Raw genomic sequence first — 21318 nt, forward strand, 5'->3', positions numbered from 1 at the left:
TATCAAAAAGAAAATACTAATATCTTGAGGTTAATCTGAGCTTCGGTGGCTGCTCTGTGTCACGGCTTATAAAAATTACGGTAAATTTGATTAAAGTTGTCAAAAATAGAGGAGAGGAGTACTACAGTAAATTCCAGAGGATTGGAACTGTTAAAATATATTTAAAAAGCAACATTTGCCCCAGAGATTTCGAATAGCATGAATTCAGATGCTTAGCCGTACAGACAGATATGGTGGCCGTCTATATGCGGGCAGGAGCGTTCTCATGTGCTCAGACTCAAGTGTTCCTCTAATTCCCTTGAGAACCAGCAGGTCAAAGTCCTGCAACCAAAACAAAGGAGCCTGGAAAAAACAGGAAAGCATTGGTGAGAAAACCTCTTTATCTGACTCCCTGAGCACGTCACTGCGGCCTCTGTAAAAACAAAGGTGCGTGAATGAAGTAGTAAATAACACCGATTTTACTAATAATAGATGCAAATAGATGTTCTGGTATTTACAGTGTGATCCTAGCCTCAACAGGTTGTTTACCAGAGCAGTGGAGTGACAGGATTTATTGGAAACAACACATACGCAGTGCAAACAAGGAAATTAAAGTATCGATTGATTACATTGATTAGAAACATCAAAACAGAGGCCAGTAAAGAGAAACAGGAAATGCATCATTGGAATGATGGGAACTCATGCAGATGAATACATGTTTTTGGCTCCCTCCTTTTTTCTCTTCAACTCTGTTTTTCATTTTTTGCTCGTGTTTCCCAGAAAACATTTAAGCCAGCAAAAAGATTCTGTAGCTTTGACCTTTGTGACTTTGCAGATTTCTGACCTAAAAGTGACTTTTCCTTTGATTAGACAACACAAGGAGCAACATTTCTCAGTAAAAACATGGAGAATAGCTAGAAAGGCAAAGTGTACAGAATCTCTACCCAAGTCTGTGGTGTTTCACGTGTTTAGGCACAATTTTTCTTTGAGTTCAAGTTCTTGCATAACTGCAATGCAACAAAGTGAGTAAGCTGCTACCAAGAATATTCCTGCATGTAAGAGTTAGTTGTTGCTGACCAATTTACTTTTCATTTTGCAGTTTGAATGTAGCTGATTGTGGATAACTTCTAAGGTCATAAGAAAGATGAAGATTGGTAAGGCTTAGAAAATGTTACTTTTTTATTTACTCTTGCCTTCCACATGGTGGCATCGTTTGAAAAGCTGGATAGGTTGCCATTTTGGAAGCCAATGCTCGTTTGTTCGGATGCTGAAAAATAAACAGAGCCTAGAATTTTCCTAAAGGAAATCAACTTATAAATGAACATGCAGACCATAAATACACTTTGGGCACAGTAGGCTCAAACACGTTGCTGTTTTCGTCTTTAGAGTTTGAGACAAGAGCTTAGTCATTGTCTTTGTGGAAAAGATTACCGTGAAAGATGGAGCTACAGTAAAATTGTTTCCCCTTCTTGTTGCATTCCACCAGACTTCCATCTTGCATTGCAGTTTCCAGACATCCTACTTTCCAGGCAAACACAGTGTGAGACATGCTTGAGAGATCAGCTGAGTTAATGGTTGCCACAAGATGACTACAGCGAGAACTTCCTCGGGATAAGCAGCCTTTTCTGTGAGGAGCATCAACATGTGGAACTTCCTACTTCCTGACTCCTGAATTACTTCCCGTCTGGTATCATTTTGGAGCTATGCTGAAAACATTGTCAAAAGTAACACCTATGCAGATATGGATGTTTGCAATCATCCTTTATTCAATTCGATGGTATTATGTTTTGTTTTTACTTGAAATTGCAGGGCTTTATGTTAGTTGAGTGTTCATAACTCACTTTTTGCCACCAAAATGTAATGCTTTTTAACATAAATAAACTGCTCACACGTTTATTTGGATTATTAGAGAGGTGTTGTCTGATGTCAAATCATTGATGGAGTCACATTTTGATCAGATGTCAAAATGTGATCAGAAAAATTGCCACTTTTAAACCTATTGTTCGCAAAAATTTGTAAAATATCTTCCTCATTGAAAGAGAGAATGGTTTCCTGGAAAAGCGAATGTTTCAAGCATACGTGTAGATAAAACCGTTACCTAATCTTAACAAAATTGTAAACTGCACAAATAAAAAAAAATCAAAAAATCTTTGTTTTAATTACGTGACTGCAAGAATTGCAACTACAAAACCCAGACAGAAACCTGCTAACCCTTTTCATCTAGATTCTCATATACATTCTGAGACGATTGTAGTTTATTATGAGACATAAGAACCACTGCTATATAAAAATGTGTGCCGGGGACCGTTGATGCAAAGACGAACATTTAAAAGCAAACTTGAAACGTCTTAATAAATAATTTTATAATTCACCAGGAGAGGGCGCTGTTACAGCATGCAAAAAGTCAGACGTGACCTTGAACAGAATGAGAGCTTACCCTAACTCTGGGAGGATAATGGATCATTATTACATCCACATATAGCTGCTCATAGATTATTCATGTGCCATAATACGGGCATGTGTACATTTTATGCGTACAGAAATCCAAGCGGGTTGGATTTGTAAATTTAATGCAAAGAAATGGAGAGATGAGACTAAGTATTTCTTTCTTGTTACTGCAGAGCTATTTGAAATATCTGAAAAGACTCCATTATGGAAATGGATAAATGGAGCCAGTGAATGATTTACTTATTGCATTCAATAAGTAAATTTACAAAAACGTTCTACAATATATATATTAATTAAAACTAGGACTGCTTTGTTGGAATGCTCTGTATTAATATGTTTCTCATTTTGAATCATTGTCTACTCCACTGGCCAGCAAATGTTAAGATTGCTTTGAATGCAGTACAGCTGAGAGTCATGCAAGACTTTTTAACAGCCTGAAATGTGTTTAGATTCTGATTATGCTGAGCAGACTGCAAGCAGAAATCCCAAAGCAAGCGTCTTTGAAGGTGTGGTGACTTTAGGGATAAAATTAGGTTTAGTTTATGTCAGTGGTCTGCAGAAAATAGGGTGTTTTATAGTTGTTCTTTCTTTCTCTCTCTGTTCCTCTCTCCCTCTGTTTCTTTCTTTGATGATCCAAGAGAGAAGCTTATGTTGAGTAATTTTAAGCAGATACAGACTTTTTCAGCCTCTTTTGACATCAAATCCAACTTTAGTCCTTTTGGATGCCATGTTATATACTATATGTGACATATTTTTAGTGTATTTTATTTTTCATTTTACGCATTCAAACATAAAATGAAATGTTTTACATTTGAAAGCCATATGTTTAGAAAGTAGAGCTTAGTGATACCCTCTAGTTCAGTGTAATAACAAAATTCCCAGCAGTGGTAAATATGTAGCTTACTACTTTATTCTGCAACATCAACTTTGCAGCGTTCTGTTGCTATGTTGTATTTATCCTGGGATGTCATCCTTCGCCCCTCCAAAAATAAAGAGTGGTGACTTGCAGAAGTCGAAGGTCCCTGAGTTCAGGTTCAGAGAAAGCGTTGTTGCGGTATGTATGAACTCTTGAGCCTTTATTTACAGTATGAGCATGCTCATTGTCCTTTGCTATTCTTGGGTGTGATGTTATTCCCACATCTATGCGCCAACTTTCAAAACAAATTAAGCAGAGCCTTTGCTGGAAAAGCAGGAAAGCATTAGAACAATTGCTGTGCTGCTCACTGCTATTAACAATAAACAGAAATAAATAAATAAATTGAGTGATTTAACTTCCATCACTGACAAAATATGATTACATCAAATTTGAAGAAGACATACATGTCTTAGTTTTTATGTGATAAACTTTTATTCCCCCCAAACTGTAACAATGAATTAAATACACAGCAGCCAATTTGGATATTGAACTTGGATCATTTAGGGAACTATTAATTTCCCAAATCTATATTCAGATTTCTCTCAATTCTATTCTTTTCAACTTGGACCTCATGCTTCATTCGAACTACAAATAATTTCAGTCCTCTAAACACGCTGTGTGGAAGGTACTCGCTCAGCTTCTGCTGTTCGGTGCACATTAAATGCCTTTAGGGAATGTTCCAGATGAGCATGAATCAAAACAATATATTAATTATTATTATATGTCGTAAATTCAAAAATGATTTCATTAAAATAACTTTGTTCCAACCCAACAGGAAAACCCTTTCGTCTGCTTGGGTCTCCAAATATTCAAGTCATCTCTCCAGAAGTCACCGCCTGTCCAAAACCTCTGACTGAAAGGCCATGAGAACCCCAGACTCATTGGGGAAAAAATGCAACTCCCAGAGGCTCATTGTATGAAGATTCACTCATTCTGATCTTATTAGTTGTCCATCAGACGAATTCTTTCAGAATCCTCACGGGAGAAGTTGCAGCTCCAGTTTGTTTACAGACGACCACTTCCTACGCCAATGAGGTCACAGCGCTTCGTGTTCAACATTCTTTGTGCTGCAAATATAATAAAACGGGCTGAAGGACGACCGAGCACATATGGTTCAAAGCCCACTGTTGTTTATTCTCAACACTTAATTTGGAGTTAGTATGGTGGGCTTCTTATAACACCCAGCAGACACACCCTGTGGGATAAGCTTGAAACTGTGGAAGTAAATTCCTGATTAAAAATTGTGCAATGTTAGTATAATGCAGTAACTCAAATTATCACACTCAAGAACCAGAAAAGATATAATATATATATATATATAAAAACAACTGATTTCACAAAAGTGAAGAGAAAATTAATAATATGCTGAAAACGTAAGGTTAAAAATGCTATTTAATCATATAAAGACTTCCATCTATGCTCAGGTCCCATTGACTCAGATCACAAAAGCTCAGGGCTTATATCTATACTGGCAGCGGAGCTGGGGAGCCATCAAAATGTGAATGTGAAACATTTTTTGAGAATTGGAAAAAAAAATCTTTGTGTAGCAGGTGATAGTTTGTTCTTGTTATTAGAAATCTGCACCAAGCTGCGAACAAATGCAATATACAGGTGACCTGTAGGGGCACTGTGGAGAAAATGATCTCAGACCAGGCTCATGTCTCTCAATGAGGATCCACCTGCTGATACTTTAACTGAAAAAACTCCTACTAACCTCCAACTACCAATATAAGCAATTGTGGTAATTATTAACAGCTTAGATACATTGAGAAAGTGATGTTTTTGAAATTGCCATTCTAATCTTTCTTCTTTTTTTGTAATAAAAAAGGAAATGCAGTTGCCTATACTAGTTTTTTTTTTTTTTTACAGCTTGATGAGTGTAATTTTCCAAACTCCAGACTGATGTGACATCTTATCTGCAGAAACTAGAATCTGGATTGAATCCTCAGCATCCAAGGAATCATAGGATGCTGTTTCCTCCAGCGAATCAGCATCCCATGGATTCTTGTAATCTTGACAGATTGGAAATTAACACAGCTTGACTTTTACTCATCATTCTGACAGTGCTAACAGTTTGAGATCTGACAATTTGACACTATATAAACGAGGTGTTTAACAGAAAAGCTGATCAATGATAGCTACTACCACCTAGTATCACACATGAATAAGGATTTGTGGCCAACTGTATGAGGTAATTTGTTTGTTTTTTTTTGTTTTCCTATATATTATTTCCTAAATATTGGTCAGACCAAAAGTAGCAAAATGTTTATGCAAGACTCAAAGCAGCTCATCTCTAAGCAAAACTAAAGTTTAATGAAAATGATTTGAGGGTGAATTTATCTGTGTTGGTCAACATAAAGAAAAAATCGTATGCAGGAAATATTAATGCAACATCTAAGTAAATCAGCCGTAAGGTAAAGCATGTGACTTCAAAATGGCAAATAACTCTAAGCATGCCACCAAAGCTGCTCTTTGTGATGAGCAGCCATCACAAAGAGCTGGTCTCAGTTCCATAGAAAATCTGTGAGCAGAGCACAGAAAGTGTGGTTGAGCCAAGAGGAATGGGCCAAACCTGCAGCAAATCACTGTAAGATAATTGTGAGGCAAATGTTTGACCAAAGTCAAAAAGTTTGAAAAGTTCTTCCTTCAAACAGAGGAATTTTATGTCAACTTTAAAAGATGAAGAAATTAAAGTCAGAAAAAATCTCAAAAGTATTCTCTCAAAATTCTGGAAATTTACAAATTTACAAATTGTTATTGATCCTAATTTCAACTCTATATAATAATTTTTATTTTTGTATGTATGCATCCAGAGGGAAAATGCTACTCTTCTGTAGAAATGTTCTCGAGAAGGAACCATTGCATCACTATGGAGCGAGAAAACATTTAGGGTAGTCCCAAATAAACAAGACTGGATTTTCCGTGGTGTGTATACAGCTGGGTTTCCACCACAGCGAGGGCCGAGACTAAATAAATGTTTGTTGAGCTGCATTTACACAGCCATTAGTTCATGTCATCATTTTGACGACACCTTGGAACTGTGCTGACTCCCTCTGTCTCCCTCCACTCTCTGTGTTCGGGGTTAGTCACAGAGGATAAATGGAAAAGGCAATTTTTTTTATTCCTCTTTATGATTCATAGAGAAAGAAAATTCTCGGCTGTTGATTCAGATGTTTAAAATGAGTGGAAGACCGTTTGAAAGGTCAAAAGCTCCCTTTTCCGTCTGTTTATTGTGGAATACAAGAGAAAGTCAGATGCACTCAGAGCTGGTTTCCAGCACAGCTCTCGTTCTAAGGCTTCCTCAAACATACTCATGCACTCTTTTCCCCCTCCTGCTCCTCCTTCCTCCTCCCTCCTCTTCCTCCTCCTCCTCTCTGTAGCCAACTACACACAGCCTGAGCCTCACCAGGAAGAATGACTGGAGGAGTTGGGGCTGCATTTTGCAGTGCCTGGAGTGAGACTTGTGTGCGTGTTTTTGTGACAGTGCAGGTCTCTGGGTGGACTTCAGCTGTAAGGGTGCTCCCCTCCCCAGGTGTGTGTTTGACCGCGACAGTCGTCCTGAGCACAAGGTAGACTTTTCTCAGAATGCAGATGGCGTGAGCAGTCAGGGGAAAAGTTTCTAACAGCTCACGTCTGAGCCTTGGCTAATTCAGTCAGTCCGCTCTGCACAGTCTGACTCAGTCAGGGGAGAAACAGCAGCAGCCGGAGCAGCTGAGAGGGACTCCTACTTGAGCTTGTCTCAGACTTGGATTTCTGTTGTTGATCGATTACCTGTCAGTGGACTGGAGACTCAAGCCGTGCATCCCCAGTCAACAGACCTGAAGGATTCAACAAGGCTGTCTGTGTAGAAGGTGGGTCTGGCTCTGTTTCGGTGGTGGTTTTGATCTCAATTTCTGTTCTTCGGAGGCGTAAATATCTTCAGTTCTCCAGCATCATTCACATAAGACTTATCATATGAATGAGAGAATCCGAAAGGGAAATATGTAATATTCACCTCCACGTAAAAAAAAAATCAGCTGTGACACATTTTGCAGCATTACAGCATTTGAGAGAACTACTCAGTACAATAACTTAGTTGACTAAAAAAGATGAGCTGTCTGATCAAGAGTTGACAGTTTAATCAAATGATCGATCACGTAATGGTAAAGCGACATATTATTACAGATTAAAATCAGTGACACTGCCAAAAGGACAAAAGTTATTAAAATTCACAACACCTGTGGCTTCATTAGACCAGAGCTTTACAGCCTTCCAACAGATTTCCATATATTTCTGGTGTTTTACATGAAGGCTGCAGGATCCTTATTAGATCCATCCAAAGCAGTGACCTCTGTCTGTCTTTTGGGTTAGCTGAATATGCCAAAACTCTATTATCTCTGGATTAATGTACCAGTCGTATACCAAGTGCCAGGATCTCACTGATTGCAAGTGCTGACAGACTGGACTAGACCAAACTAAGATGTGGAAAATTGTTGAATGATGTGAAGATAGACTGCACCGGACAGGTCAGAGATGTTGATAAAATGGCTTAAAGGATGGAAAATTCATCTCTGCAGCCTGTGTCTGCCAGCCGGCCTCGTGGGTTAATGGAAAAGGGAAGATGTGAAAGCAAACAGGGGACAGGCTGAGGTAAAAGGAGGGATGATGACCCTCCTGCACTAGGAATGTCTGCAGCAGACACAGGCTGTGCGGCTGGAAAGCCACAGGGATCAGGTTCCCTGTGTCAGCTGCTGGGCTCGACTGATCCCTGGTTTAACTTTATGATATCTGCTTATCAAGAGACAGAGGGGGAAGAGTAGAACTTGAACAACATGGGGGTAGAGATCACTTTGGCGATATGAAAAAAAAACATAAAGAAAACATTTCTGGAAACACTTGTTTGTGTCCTGTTAGGTGAGTGCAGAAGACAAAAAAACCCCCAAAACTGAGCAACAAAGTTTCAAGAGAAGGAGCTGACATATGACACACAGGTGCCAGAATTTTGGAGGTCACTTGATAATTGCGTTTCTCACCTGTGTTTCTTCCTAGAATGCCTTGCAAAGGGTATTTATAGAGCTTGTGCTGTTCTACATTTTGTCACATCAAAAGCACAAACTTGAATGTATCTTATTGAGATTTTATGTAACACAAACACATAACTTTGAAGTGGGGGTAAAATGGCACGTGTTCTCAAAATGTTGTATAAAGAACAGTTTAAAAGATGTTTTTGTAAATCTGATACCTTTAAATCAAATGTCAATCAACAAATCAACAAGAAACCAACTAACTGATAGACTGAGTCCTCCTGTGTGTAATTTAATCTCACTAAAAATGAAGCTGTTATGTAGATTTGTGGGAGAATATTAGTGAACAAACAGATTCACCAAGACCAAGAAGTGTTGCAGACAAGTCAGGGAGAACGTTGTAGAGAAGATAAAAACAGGTTTAGGTTATAGATTATCATTTCAAGTCCTGGGCATCTCACAAAGTGCCCATCAGTTCATCGTCTGCAAATTGGAAAGAGTATGTAACAATTGCTAACCCGCCAAGACAAGAATTTCTACCTAAAAAGACGTATGGGGAAAGAAGTGACTCTGGAGGAGCTGCAGAGATCCACAGCTCAGATGGAATTATCTGTTGGCAGGTGCCAGTGGGGTGGCATTAATAAAAAAAACATGCCACACTTTTCAGGTTTTCTTTATTTTCTGCTCCACAATGATCCTTTACAACGAGTTGTTCCATCACATAAAATTACTATAAAATATTTTAACCTTTGTGGTTGGTGACAGAATGTGGTAAGGGTTAATGGTTATGAATTATTGGGCAAATCACCATGTTGTCCATGAATTGTTCGCTTTCTACTTATATAATTGCCTCTGACTTACCTTTGACTACCTCTTTTCTCATAATTTGACGTGTATGTCATTAATTTGAGAAAAAGAGAAAGAGTTCAACTGTAATTGAATTTGCATTAGTTGGATTCTAACTGCATGTGTTTCATTTTTAAAATAAAAAAATTCACAATGAGGGATAGTTAAAAAAAAAAAAAAAGCTAAACATTTTACTATATTATCAATATGAAATTGTTTCATTAAAGCTAGTTTTGCTCTCTTTGCGTCAGTGCACTGTAGGATCCTTTTTACCCTTTGGCCAAATATCTGATGTGTTTCATCATGTGAACCACTGCTCCCAGATCTCCAGGGGTGGCGGTGGACACATAAAGACTAAAACCGAAAGGGAAAAAAAATACCCTGAGTAATTAAGCAGCATGGACCAACAGCGGGGCGTGGAGTCACACAGCTGAGAGAGAGACACATCCATAGTTTAGAGAAAAAAAAACTGAGTGCAGCAACAACACAGAAACCCAAACAGAGCTTAAAGGAAGAATGGCATACAGCATAAAGTTTGTTCACATAGTGAGACACAGCAGAGACACTGGATGGTAAAGGAGGACAGGGGGAGAGGTGAACAATATTCATCAGAGTAAACTGAGACTTCTAACAGTGTAAGTCCCTGCAGTTTACTGGTTCCTTTGTTATTATCGCTGATAGATTGGAACCTGTGGCTAATGCACAGTTCTGAGCTGAAGCAACAGTAAATATCACTCTAATTAGCATTTTTTACAGATTCTCAAATGCCAAGTGAGGCAAAGATGCAGAGATACATCTCACAGCTTTAACATTCTTCTGCATTTACTCTGCAATTACTTTGTAAATGAACATCATTATTATTAGTCATGCTCCTAGCAGTCTGAGAGGACATATTATCCTATAAAACATCCCTTAATATAAGCTACTGGTTTTGTGTGTGCTGTAATTACTTTGCTTAGCGATGAAAGGACTACCATGGCTTTTGGCACAGTTCTTTGTTGTTGCAAAGTAAACCTAAGATGTGAAAGTGTGAGAAATGTTCAGTGCAAATGTACCTCTATGCTTTGAGAATATTTGCTCTGCTTCACCCACATCAGTATTTGACTTGCGCGTACTGTGTGTTGTGCAGTTCATAACACTTAAGACTTGCCACATTTTAACATGTTACAACCACAAATTTCAATTTGTTTCACTGTCTTTTATGGTAGACTGATTTAAGAATTAAAGAAAAGAATTGTGTATATATATATATATATATATATATATATATATATATATATATATATATATATATGTATATATATATATATATATATATATATATATATATATATATATATATATATATATATATGTATATATATATATATATATATATATATATATATATATATATATATATATATATATATATATATATATATATATATATATATATATATATATATATATATATATATATATACACATATACTGTATATTCTTACAAATATACATGCAAAACAATCTGGATTTGTATGCAACCCTCCTTCAGTATAATAACAGGAGAAGGTCTGATGGGACGAGTTTTACACCTGCAGACTTTTCTAGAGACTCATATTATTTTTTCTAATTCTTCATTCCAAAATACATCCAGGTGAGTCAGGTCAGATATGAACATGGTAATTACTGTTAACATCATAAACTTGCTACAGATTTCCAATCAGATTTAGATCTGGACTTAATAATAAAACTTGAACATGCAATGATCCAAACCACTCACTAAACCAGTGAAGAAAAGTGCAATATCTGCATGATGCCGTCACAATGGTGTCTTTAAGGGTGCTGTCAGTGTTGATTTTTCTTCACATATACAATTTTGCATTGACTGTCTTAAAAAATAAACAATATCCATTGTTTTGTGGCAATATCTTAGAATCAGTTTAGTTTCTTACACACAAATAAATGCAATACGATCTTACACAAAGCCTTTTTTGTTAGACATTCTTCATACGTCTTCCAGGATTCTCATTTCAACAGACAGCCACATCAGCAGTAAACTTCATTCAGCTGGAGTCGTCTGTCAGACACATGTAGAATGAGTCAGCCAGTCGAAGTCAAAGCGTAACCCTTGTCTCTCCACAGGCCTGCTGCTCAGTTACCAGACATGCATTGACACATGGCAGGGCAGAAAACGGGAAAGGGTGAGCCGGGGGTGTCAATGTATCACCATGGAGCTGGAGGAGGGACACATGTGGCGTAGACAAAATAGACAGTGACTCATCAGTGAGCTTACTGGGAACACTATTCTCTATTGAATTGATCCTTCTGTGTTTGTGATATTAAGCACCTCACTGCCTCTCATCTCTCCCCATTTCTATCCATCCATCTACTTTATCGACTCTCAGTGAGCTGTGTGGGTAGCAACTGTTCCTGAACAACACCCTCACCCCTAATGAAGTCCCCTCTCTTAAATCATGACCTCCTCGTAGCCTCCTCTTGTATTAAATAATACTGGACTTCAATTATGTAACCATTAGACGAATGTTTGCTTTCATGTGTAAAAACATTCTCATCTGAGGATGTTCTGAAAGCCCTTCCTCTTTCACGTCCTCCCCGATGATTAGCGCAGGAGCAACACAGCAAGAAACCTGCTGTCGTCTCACCTCTGTGTCTTTCATGGCAGGACTCTACCGGCAACCGACTGTGCTTGAAGTGCAGCAGCTTTGGCAGGCAAGGTTTATATTTGTCTTTGACACATGTGGGTCACAGGGGCCGTATTTTGTGCCAGCTCTAAAAGAGGAAGTTACTTGGGGATATTTAAAGCGCTGACAGGACTGACTGACAATGTATGAATTATGTTTCCACTTGTGTTTTTTTCATGTTTTCTCACTATTTTTGCTGGTTTATTCACTTTCCTCTGTAAAACAAGGGAAAATGTAACTATTACGTATAGGCAGGGTCTGTCATTAAGATGGTTCTGCCAACTGAAACTTGCTAAGTAACTGAGTAGGTTGGGTTTGCAATAGGACATTATTCAAAAAAATAAGGCAGTGTGCATTTAATTGCTGAATGTATATGTAATAATAGTAGACATTAGTCAATACATGTTGATTATTGTATTTTACATTCGGTGTGGACTTATGGCTTATGTGTTTGGGCTTATGCAAAGTAGTAGCTTCTGAAATGAAGACAGTATAAGACAACCACATGTTGCTTAGTTTTAAGTTGCTAAACTGTTTAACATCAGTTTTTACAAACATTTTGAGGCTATTAGTAAGTTTTATGTCTTGGACAACAGAGTAAAACTGATAATTCAGGTGTCAATCAAAAAAAGACAAAGATGTTAACATCCTGTAAAAATCTGCTTCTGTTTGCTGGTTAGCCAATTCAGCCAGTTCTTACAAATGCTTCTTCCTCTTTATGGCTGAAAGGGGATTGGTGGTCTGTTCCCTTCTTCTCTGTACTCAATGTCATTGAAAACAGGAAGTGAACAATGTTCCTCAGTCAGCTTTTAACCAGTATTACTGAAGCATATGCACTCACATAAAGCTATGTAGGCGCTGCAAATAAACTGGTGCAATTTCAAAAGCAAATATAACAAAAATGCAATTTTAAACAATGCAAGTGATGGAAAAAACTTTAAAAAGTATCTATTTTTTCTGTTTGCAGATTAAAAAAAACAGTACAATACAGGATAATCTGAGCACAGCGGCACAAGCTGACAGAGCAGGAAACATTATGTATTTGGATATTTTGTTTTAAAAAAACACTACGAAACTGAAGAGCATAAAGACTGAGACTGGCCATCAGGTTCAGCATGCAAGCAGGATTTTAGGTTGGAGACAAAATAGGCCTGAAAATAGTATTTGTCAGATCTTTGTTATGAGTCTTCAGACGGCTCATATCAGGTGCAAAGGTTCACATCATCGTCAATTTCATCATTAGATGACATGAGGTTATCGTGGCATATACAGTGGTCCATATTTTCCAAATTGTTGTTGTAAAGGTCATTCTTTAGGCATTGGACAGGTGCGTTTATGGTGGGTGGTGGTGATGAAGGATTTCAGGTCAAACCAAGCTTCTTATGCATGTGTATTTTTTCCAAATGCATCCAGAATGAATTGTAGGTTTTCTTTTGAAATTGATACAAGGGCAACGTCATCAACTTCCTGAATGAGTATAGCCACAACAGCACAAGAGCAGAAGTATTGAAAGGTTGCTAGTTAAAATCAGTCATCAGTCATTAAGTTTTACTGCTTCAGTCTATGACGCTGCATAACCACCAATTCATTTTGTCCTTAGATGTGCAATGTTTTGCTGTTGTAATCGGCCACTTCCTGTGGTCTCAGAAATTTCCAACTTTGGCCAAACGATTGGAAAACTGTCTTTATAGTCTTAAAAAAAAGCTTGCACAAGTTTAATTTCCCAAAGGATGGGCTGCTCTCTGCAGAGGCCTCAATCTACGTTCTCTCAGAGTCACACAATTCAAATAAAGATGTGTCAAACAGCAGGCTTTTGTGTGCTTCAGGCCACAGGACTTTCCCATATAGAGAACAAACAGTCCGTGTAAGCCCTCAAACATAGCAATCTGTACATGCTGCCTTTTTGCTTGATCCTGTTGAATTATTACTGAAAGATCTAATTTCAATGATCCATAATGCAGCTAACATCTGGTGCATATGACAATTGTAAATGTAGTACTTGGTTGTAGTAATGGTTGATATTGCTTTCATTAAACAGCATTTGATTCATCACAGATCGTTTTATAATCATCAACTGTAGAAGTCAAATATAGGATCATTTATTATTACTTCAAAGAGCAGCTGTCATAATTACATAAGTTATTAAATCTCTGTATTTATGATTTCACAGACAGACGGTTATTTTTAAATCAGCATGCAGCAGACATCCCTGAGACTGACACTGACTGTCTGCTCATGGGTTGCTAGTCGACACAGATAGACATAAACTTGGTCTTAATCCTTCTGAGCACAAATAGAAACAAAATGACGACGACTCAAAAGATATGTTGCTCTCAAAGAAAATACTCTCCATTCTCCTCTCTTGTACTTGAGGATTTTGAATATGTCTGGCTTAATGTGACTGTAGCCACAAACTAGCATGCACCCTGCAAAGAAATTACATGCCACAACTCCTCAGAGGTCTGATTTGCAGCTAAATTTGTGCTGTCCTCCCGGACGCACAGTGTTTATGGATGCATTGGTCTCTGCTGTATACTGAGCTGTTGTTGTTTACAGAGAAGGTCAGAGTGGCTCTTCCCACAGACTTCTCGGAATGGTGAAAGTTCGGAGGCATGCTGTGAGAACATCCTGGAGCATGCTTTGACTCAAGATGTCACTGGATGCTGTTTCAAAGCTGCAACAGGAAAACAAAAATGGTCAAAGATGCTATCCAGTGGTGCAAAAGCAAACCTGGAACTCCAATGCAAAATTTTGTAAAATGCAAAGTTCTTAATTAAAAAAGTTTGCTGAATGTGTTTTGCTGGCGTTTGGGCCAATGATATCCAAAGGGACTGAAGAATCAATGACATGCTTTGATTTGTCAGCTTATCAGTGATAAGTTGATATTGATAAACACTATACCAGATGACCAAACTTCGACTTAGATTGAAGTATTTGAGCTGATGTATTTAAGCCAAATGTGGATAATCTTCTCCCATCCTCACAAACTCTGAATAGCACAGCTGAAGCAAAACGGTAATGATAACAATAAATTGGTTCAGATATTTTGCACAAAGTTATTTATGTCCCTGTTATAATTATTTTCATCTGATTGGCATGCATCACCTTCAATAGTTATGGGATTTACCAGCAGAGTTGCACTGTCTGCTTTCTGAACTGTACTCTAGCTTTAGAGTTCCCAAATCCTTTGGCTTCTGATCCAATAAATAACAGTGGACAAGACAATCTCGACTTGTTGAATTGCAGCCCAAGTGGAGTCCCTACCCCAACATTGGGAACCACTGGTTTAGTTTATTGGAGCTATTGGAGCAATTTTTCTGTTTGAATGATGCCATTGTTTCTGTCTTTTACTTACCAAGGCCGACTGGAATTAGATGAAAATATAGACTGTGCAGTAGGTATGTGAGTGGCGATGATAACTGGTAGGATTTCGCTCATTAAATGTCTGCCTGTCAATTTTTGTTTTTAAAGTTGCACAAGTTCTGCAGAAAATTTTTTTGGTACTTGCAAATCCTCTTTATGGAAAGCAGTGAACAGCAGAAATGATTTTATAAAAAGCTGATTTGAAAATACTGCGGAAAATAAGTTTTCTGAAACCCCTGCAGTGTTCTCACATACGATTCAAAGGTTTTACTGCAGCTGTAAGAATACAAGTAAACAACTGATAGAGAAATTTGAAATTTAAAAAATGTATTTAAAAAGACAATGCAGAAGTAAAAATGCACATGGACATACTAGAAATATATCATATACTGTATGTGAAATATATTGTGTTTCCAAGATATGTGCATGTGGAAGGTTGCTTTTTACGAGGGTGGATTTGATCTTAACAAACTTAGAACACAATAACAAAACAAAGAGAAAACTGATTATTTGTTGCTCAACATGTGACAAGATACAGTCATATTTAGTAGATGAAAATACTATTGAAAAAATTTAAATTAATTACACACAGACTGAAGTTGTAGAGATTAGTTTGATGTTTATGTTACAAAATAGCCCAGTGATGGATGGATGGGAAAAAATCCCTCATTAATTGTTATTTAATCATAAGCTTTTGTTTTCAAAAATATCTCATATTTGCCTGGTGAAGATATTCTTTAGCTAGCTTTACTGCAAGACTTATTATAAACTATCTTGTTTCGCTGCTTATTTTGGAGACTGTGACTCAAGGGGGAAAACGCTGCCATAAATAGGCTGCACATACATCTACACACAGGTGTTTCACAGGGACGCAGCAGACGTCTCCAGCACGCTAGTTTCAATCTGCTGAGTGGACACAACAGTCAGGCCATTTTGGGTTTATGCAGTTGTTTCATAAAAATGCTCAGAGCTACATCTGGCACCTTTAGGATGGTTCACAGGAACAAAGATTAGCTTCATATATATTAGAGTTTTGTAAATAGATCAGCCAATTTATCTTTTGAGTCTGTTAAATTGTAAACAAGACAAGATGATGTTTTATTTAAATTAATTGACTTAATTAATTAGTTACAAGCCCATGATTTGCACACCAACTGACTTTCTGTCCTCAATATATGAGTATGTGATTGTCCTGACCAAAATGCATACATTTCTTTCCACTGATTCCTTTTATGCTGTTATTTATACTCTCAATATGCCCACAAAAAATTTATGAGAATGTATTTCCTGTAGACAAAGCCTCGGTGTGATGTAAATTTGAACTTATATTGCTACTGTCAGGCACCTAAAAGTTATTTACACCAAGAGACGCAGGAATTGTTTATGGTTTCAATTTATACTGCAACACAGATCAGTCCCAGCAGAGCTGTTACAAAGTCCTGTGCAGAAAACATGATGTTGTGGAGCTGGGACCATGCTAAATGCTATAACTTTACCCACACATTGAAAATTAATACAAAATTGTTTGCCTGATTTCTGTTCAGGTATGTATCTGTTTGTCTGGCATTTATAAACCAGAATTGGAATAGTGGAAACAGATGAGTCCCATTGGTGCATGTTGGGTAATCTTATAAAATAAGAAATAATTTCTTCCACGAACTTATCCTACTTTTGAAAAAAGATCTCACCCTGCTTTGTACCCAACATATTTAAAGATTTCAAAAGAGAGGAATGGAAGGTAATCTATAGATTAAAACTTCACAATGTTGACTTGAAACAAATATTTCTTAGAGAAATTCAGAGGAGTGAACATACAGGAACATATGATTCCCTTTATCCTTATACAGGGAATTACAAAAGTATTCCCTCCCCTTGACCACTTGAAGGTTTTCAACATTTTGTCACATTAAAACTACAAACTTTAGTGTGTATTACTGGGATTTCATGTTACAGAAAAACATAAAGCTGTGGACACCCCTAATCGTGCAACCAGATGCAATCCAATCCACCCAAATGCCTTCAGAAGTCAAGCAACTGGTGAAAAAAGTTCAACTGTATGAAATCTCACTTTGGTGTATTTTCAGCTATACAGTAAAGGACTTAGAGGTTTGAGGGAGATCATCACGAACCAAGAAACAAAGCTAACACGTCATGGCTAATGTTGTGGATGAATTTAGAGCAGAGTAAGGCTATAAATTGCTTTTCCTAAGATTTGTTCAGTGAAGAGTATAAAGAGTATAAAACAAATTCAAACCTACCAAGACATGACCAGCCACCTAAATTCATAGGTCTGTAGCCAAGAGGGGCTTGATAACTGGAGTAACTAGAGAGATCCGCAGCTCAGGTGGGGGAATCTATCTATCTTTCAGGAGAATTGACATTTATAGATGATGCTCACAGCTACTCTTTATTCTGTCTAACTAAGCTTGAGCAATTTTGGACAAGAGAAGCAAAAGTTTCAGGCTCTGGAAATATAGTCCTAAACTACAGCAAGAGGCAGTTCTGCAGAATACAAACACACTTTTCAGGTTTTTATGTGTAAAAAAAATAGAGTTATAGACCCACATTTTTCTTTCACCTCACAAATATAAGCTACTTATTGCTGATCTGTTCCATTGAATCCTAACAATACACTCTGGAATCTATGGCTGTAACATAACTGTAAAAAAGTCTTATGCTTTCGCAAGCCACTGTACAATGGGACTCTCCATGACCACAGAGAGTTATGATTGCACCACAGCAGACTTGTCGCACTTGCTCCACTTCTGCGGAGCGGCATCTGGTCCTCATCTGGACCTGGGGGCTGGTTGGACATCCCCCAAGCCAAGCACAATGAGCGCCACTGACAACATGGCAATGCTCAGAGCTGACAGCCGCAAACTCAGCACAAAGCTGAGGTATGTGTGTTGATATGGAAACAAGATGTGTAGAATGTTTTTTTTACTCAGTGCTGTATGTGAAGGGGACCGCCAATGTATCATAATTGCAGATGTGAAAAAGGTCAGCGGTAGGTTAATAGGTTAACTGCACCTAAATTATGCTAAGGTGAAAACAAGTACAAAAAGTCATCCCCAACGTGCTACATCTTGTGGTTGCATTAAGAAATTGTATTTGTTTCTACTGACACTATTTCCAAGAGCTAAAATAATGTTCAAGATTAGAGTGTTCCAGTAATCTTTGAGACTCTTGTGGTTGTTTGTTTCTTTCACTTTTACAACTTTTAGTTGCTTTAATATACATTTTTTATTCAGTAACCAGAGTCACTTGCAGGATTTACAAAATCCTTTCACAACAATAAGTACTCGTTTCACCTTTTGGATAAAAAAAACCTGCCATAATGGTGATTTTGGTGAATATATCTGTACTGAAAAGTTAGTAGACAGGGTTTAAGACACTTGCAGAAAAATAGATAAGCCACAACAACGAAGCCTGACAGGTTCAGCAATTCATTGGAAGAAAAAACTGAAGGAGAGGCTTGGTCTGTGCACTTCTTATTTGCTTTCAGTTTTTCCTCCTCCCACAATTTCATTTCTGCCTTTGTGTCATCGTGTCTCTCAACCTTCACTGGTTCAGCCTCCATAACATGAAAACACACAATTAGACTTGCACAAACGTTCATATCATTAACAAGCAAACTTCAGAAGACAAAATCTTCAGCCTCTGCAAGTCAAATAACCTCTATTTGTTTTTAGATTGAAGCTGCTGCAATGGATGACCAGAGCGTGTCCCAAAACAGCAGTCCTCAGCGCTGCGGAGGTCAGTCCAGTTCTGAGGGTCAGAGGTCAAACGTGATCAGGTGCGGTTGGCTCAGGAAGCAAGGAGGTTTTGTGAAGACATGGCACAGTCGCTGGTTTGTTCTCAGAGGGGAGCTGCTCTACTACTACAAAGATGAGGAGGAGATCAAACCCCTGGTAAGACTGAATTTATGTCAGAGATGCTCATTGAAACTTTCTTATTTTGAGTTTTAAACAAGCAAATCAAAAAAGGAGAGAAAAAAACACAAATATAATCCATGTTATCCTGTTTCAGCTGTGCTTATTTTGGCAAACCCATCCATCCAATAGGAAATGATTCACGCTTTGTGAAATCAGTAACTAAATGTGAATACATAAAAAGGGTAAATGCTTAAAATGAATTTAAAAGCTTCACTATTCTAAGCTATCATTGATTAAACTGAAAATGAAACAGACTCTAACGTTTGTTGCACGTTAGAGTCTGCATTCTCCTAATGCCACAACATAAAAGGTGTCGGGTGAGCTCTAAGAACTAACACACACACCCAAGTCTAAACTGGTGGTTCCAGATACACCGTAACATAACACAGAAGGGCGTGCAGCTGGGAGAGCTGTTAACATATTTTTGTGTAGTATTTTTTGTTTTTGCTTTAATCACACTACAAATGAGAAAAATTATATCCTTAAAGTAAACACTACATTTATTACTATCTTCGGTAAAATAAAAAAAAAGTAATAATATTCAGATAAATTAGCTTTTTATTACGTTAGAGGGCAGTAGTAGTGATTTAGGAGGTAAAAGCAAAAATGAAAATGTCTCTTTACTTTGAGCATTAAACTAATTATTAAACAAATTATTTAATTAATTCTAACTGGCCTAAAAAATAAAACATTCAAAATGGTAGCATGTCTGTCTGTACAGTAACTTATGAGTAAATATCTGATTACATTGGTGCAGTAATCCCTCTCCTATCTACATTCTTGTGCATAAAGACTGAAATTGTTATAGGATATCACAATTACATCACATGTTTGCATCGTGTTGAACATTCTGCAGCATTTTAGCTTTCATTGGAATTCAATTGTAAAACCAGCGCTTTAGTCTGCTTTTGTCTGCTTTTGTCTTTTCACACTCACTCTTACTTACGGTACTCGTTAGGTGCTCAATGAGGACTGTTACGAATTTGTATATGTATACAGAACAGAAGCTCTTCACAAATACGCAAGAGACCACATCTTTCTCTCTTAGCTTTTCCATCCAAACAATATCCTCCCTCTTCCAGAGGAAACTCAAGCATAATTCAAACTTTCACTTTGCTCATCCGCACACACTTCTTTGGCTGATTTCCTAGCACGAAGTTCAGCCAAGCCGAAGCCACATCGGCAGTAAAAGTATCAGAAGGTTGAATCTCCAGACCCGAAGGTGGGCTGCTGGCCAGACAGGAGGGAGAGTTATTCTTCACTGTTAGTTGAGGGAGCTCTGGGTCTCGGGGCGTTCATTTATAATGGAAGGTGCCTTTATATGAGGTCTTAGTGAGGTCACTGTCCCAACGCTACCCTACCGCTAAAGTCGCTTCTAATGAACGCTGAAGCAAAATTACAAAACTGCTTTTGTAGCCCATCTTCCAGTTTACTCTTAGCAGATTTATTACTGCACCTGCTCGCTTTACCACCTGGAAAACATGGTTTGCTGCTTTCCTCCTCTGCCCTACTTCTCAACCAAAGCCATAATGAACACCTGAAACTGCTACGTTTTTGCAGCGAATAGAGGTTTGTACTGAAACTAGGTCAGGTGTAGAGGAGCATTCAACATTCTGATACCAATGTGACTCTGACCTCCAACTCAGAGCAGCACTGAAGGTAATAAAAGTAAAATTTTTCACCCAAACATAGTATTAAAACGAATGTGAGAAAAGTATCCCAGTGTCATTACTTACCAGAAAACAAATGTAGGACAAAGAGGAGTCTGAGCACAGGCTGAAAAGTGTCCCATCATTTAACTTCCCCCAGATCAGGGAGAGAGCAGGTCAAACCCACACACATAAGCGCCGAAATCCGCCAAGACACATTTAATGATCGGCTTGTCACGAGCTACAAACTTGATAAAACTGAGGTGTGAAGCCATATCCAGATCAGCTATTAATTAAGTCTCTCCCCTGCTGTGACGTCTCTATTTGTTCTGCTTTACATTGCCCTAATTGCTGCCTCCCCCAGTTATAAAGAACAGCTGCCCTTTTCTGTTGCCTGTGGAAACACAAAAACATGAAAACTGCGACCTGATTAGCCAGGTACTACCTGTACTGCACTAATCTGGTGATCCATTTTTTAAATGAGGGGAAAACAGC

At 37.9% G+C, this 21318-nt stretch overlaps 1 protein-coding gene across 2 annotated transcripts in view; it reads left to right on the forward strand.

The window, feature by feature from the left end:
- Positions 1 to 6757: 6757 nt before the first annotated feature.
- Positions 6758 to 21318, forward strand: part of arhgap24 (Rho GTPase activating protein 24) — a 65962-nt gene continuing 51401 nt past the window's right edge. Inside the window, exons 1-2 of one of the 2 annotated variants that reach the window (XM_014468644.2) lie at positions 6758 to 7194; positions 18932 to 19150. In XM_014468644.2, the coding sequence (XP_014324130.1) occupies positions 18947 to 19150 (204 nt within the window). In that variant the 5' untranslated portion in view covers positions 6758 to 7194; positions 18932 to 18946. Of the gene's footprint in view, positions 7195 to 11806; positions 11905 to 18931; positions 19151 to 21318 lie in introns of those variants that run through there. The other variant, XM_023338435.1, reaches the window with a different exon arrangement.

The sequence above is a fragment of the Xiphophorus maculatus genome, chromosome 8 (assembly GCF_002775205.1).
Source record: "Xiphophorus maculatus strain JP 163 A chromosome 8, X_maculatus-5.0-male, whole genome shotgun sequence".
NCBI classification, from domain to species: domain Eukaryota; kingdom Metazoa; phylum Chordata; class Actinopteri; order Cyprinodontiformes; family Poeciliidae; genus Xiphophorus; species Xiphophorus maculatus.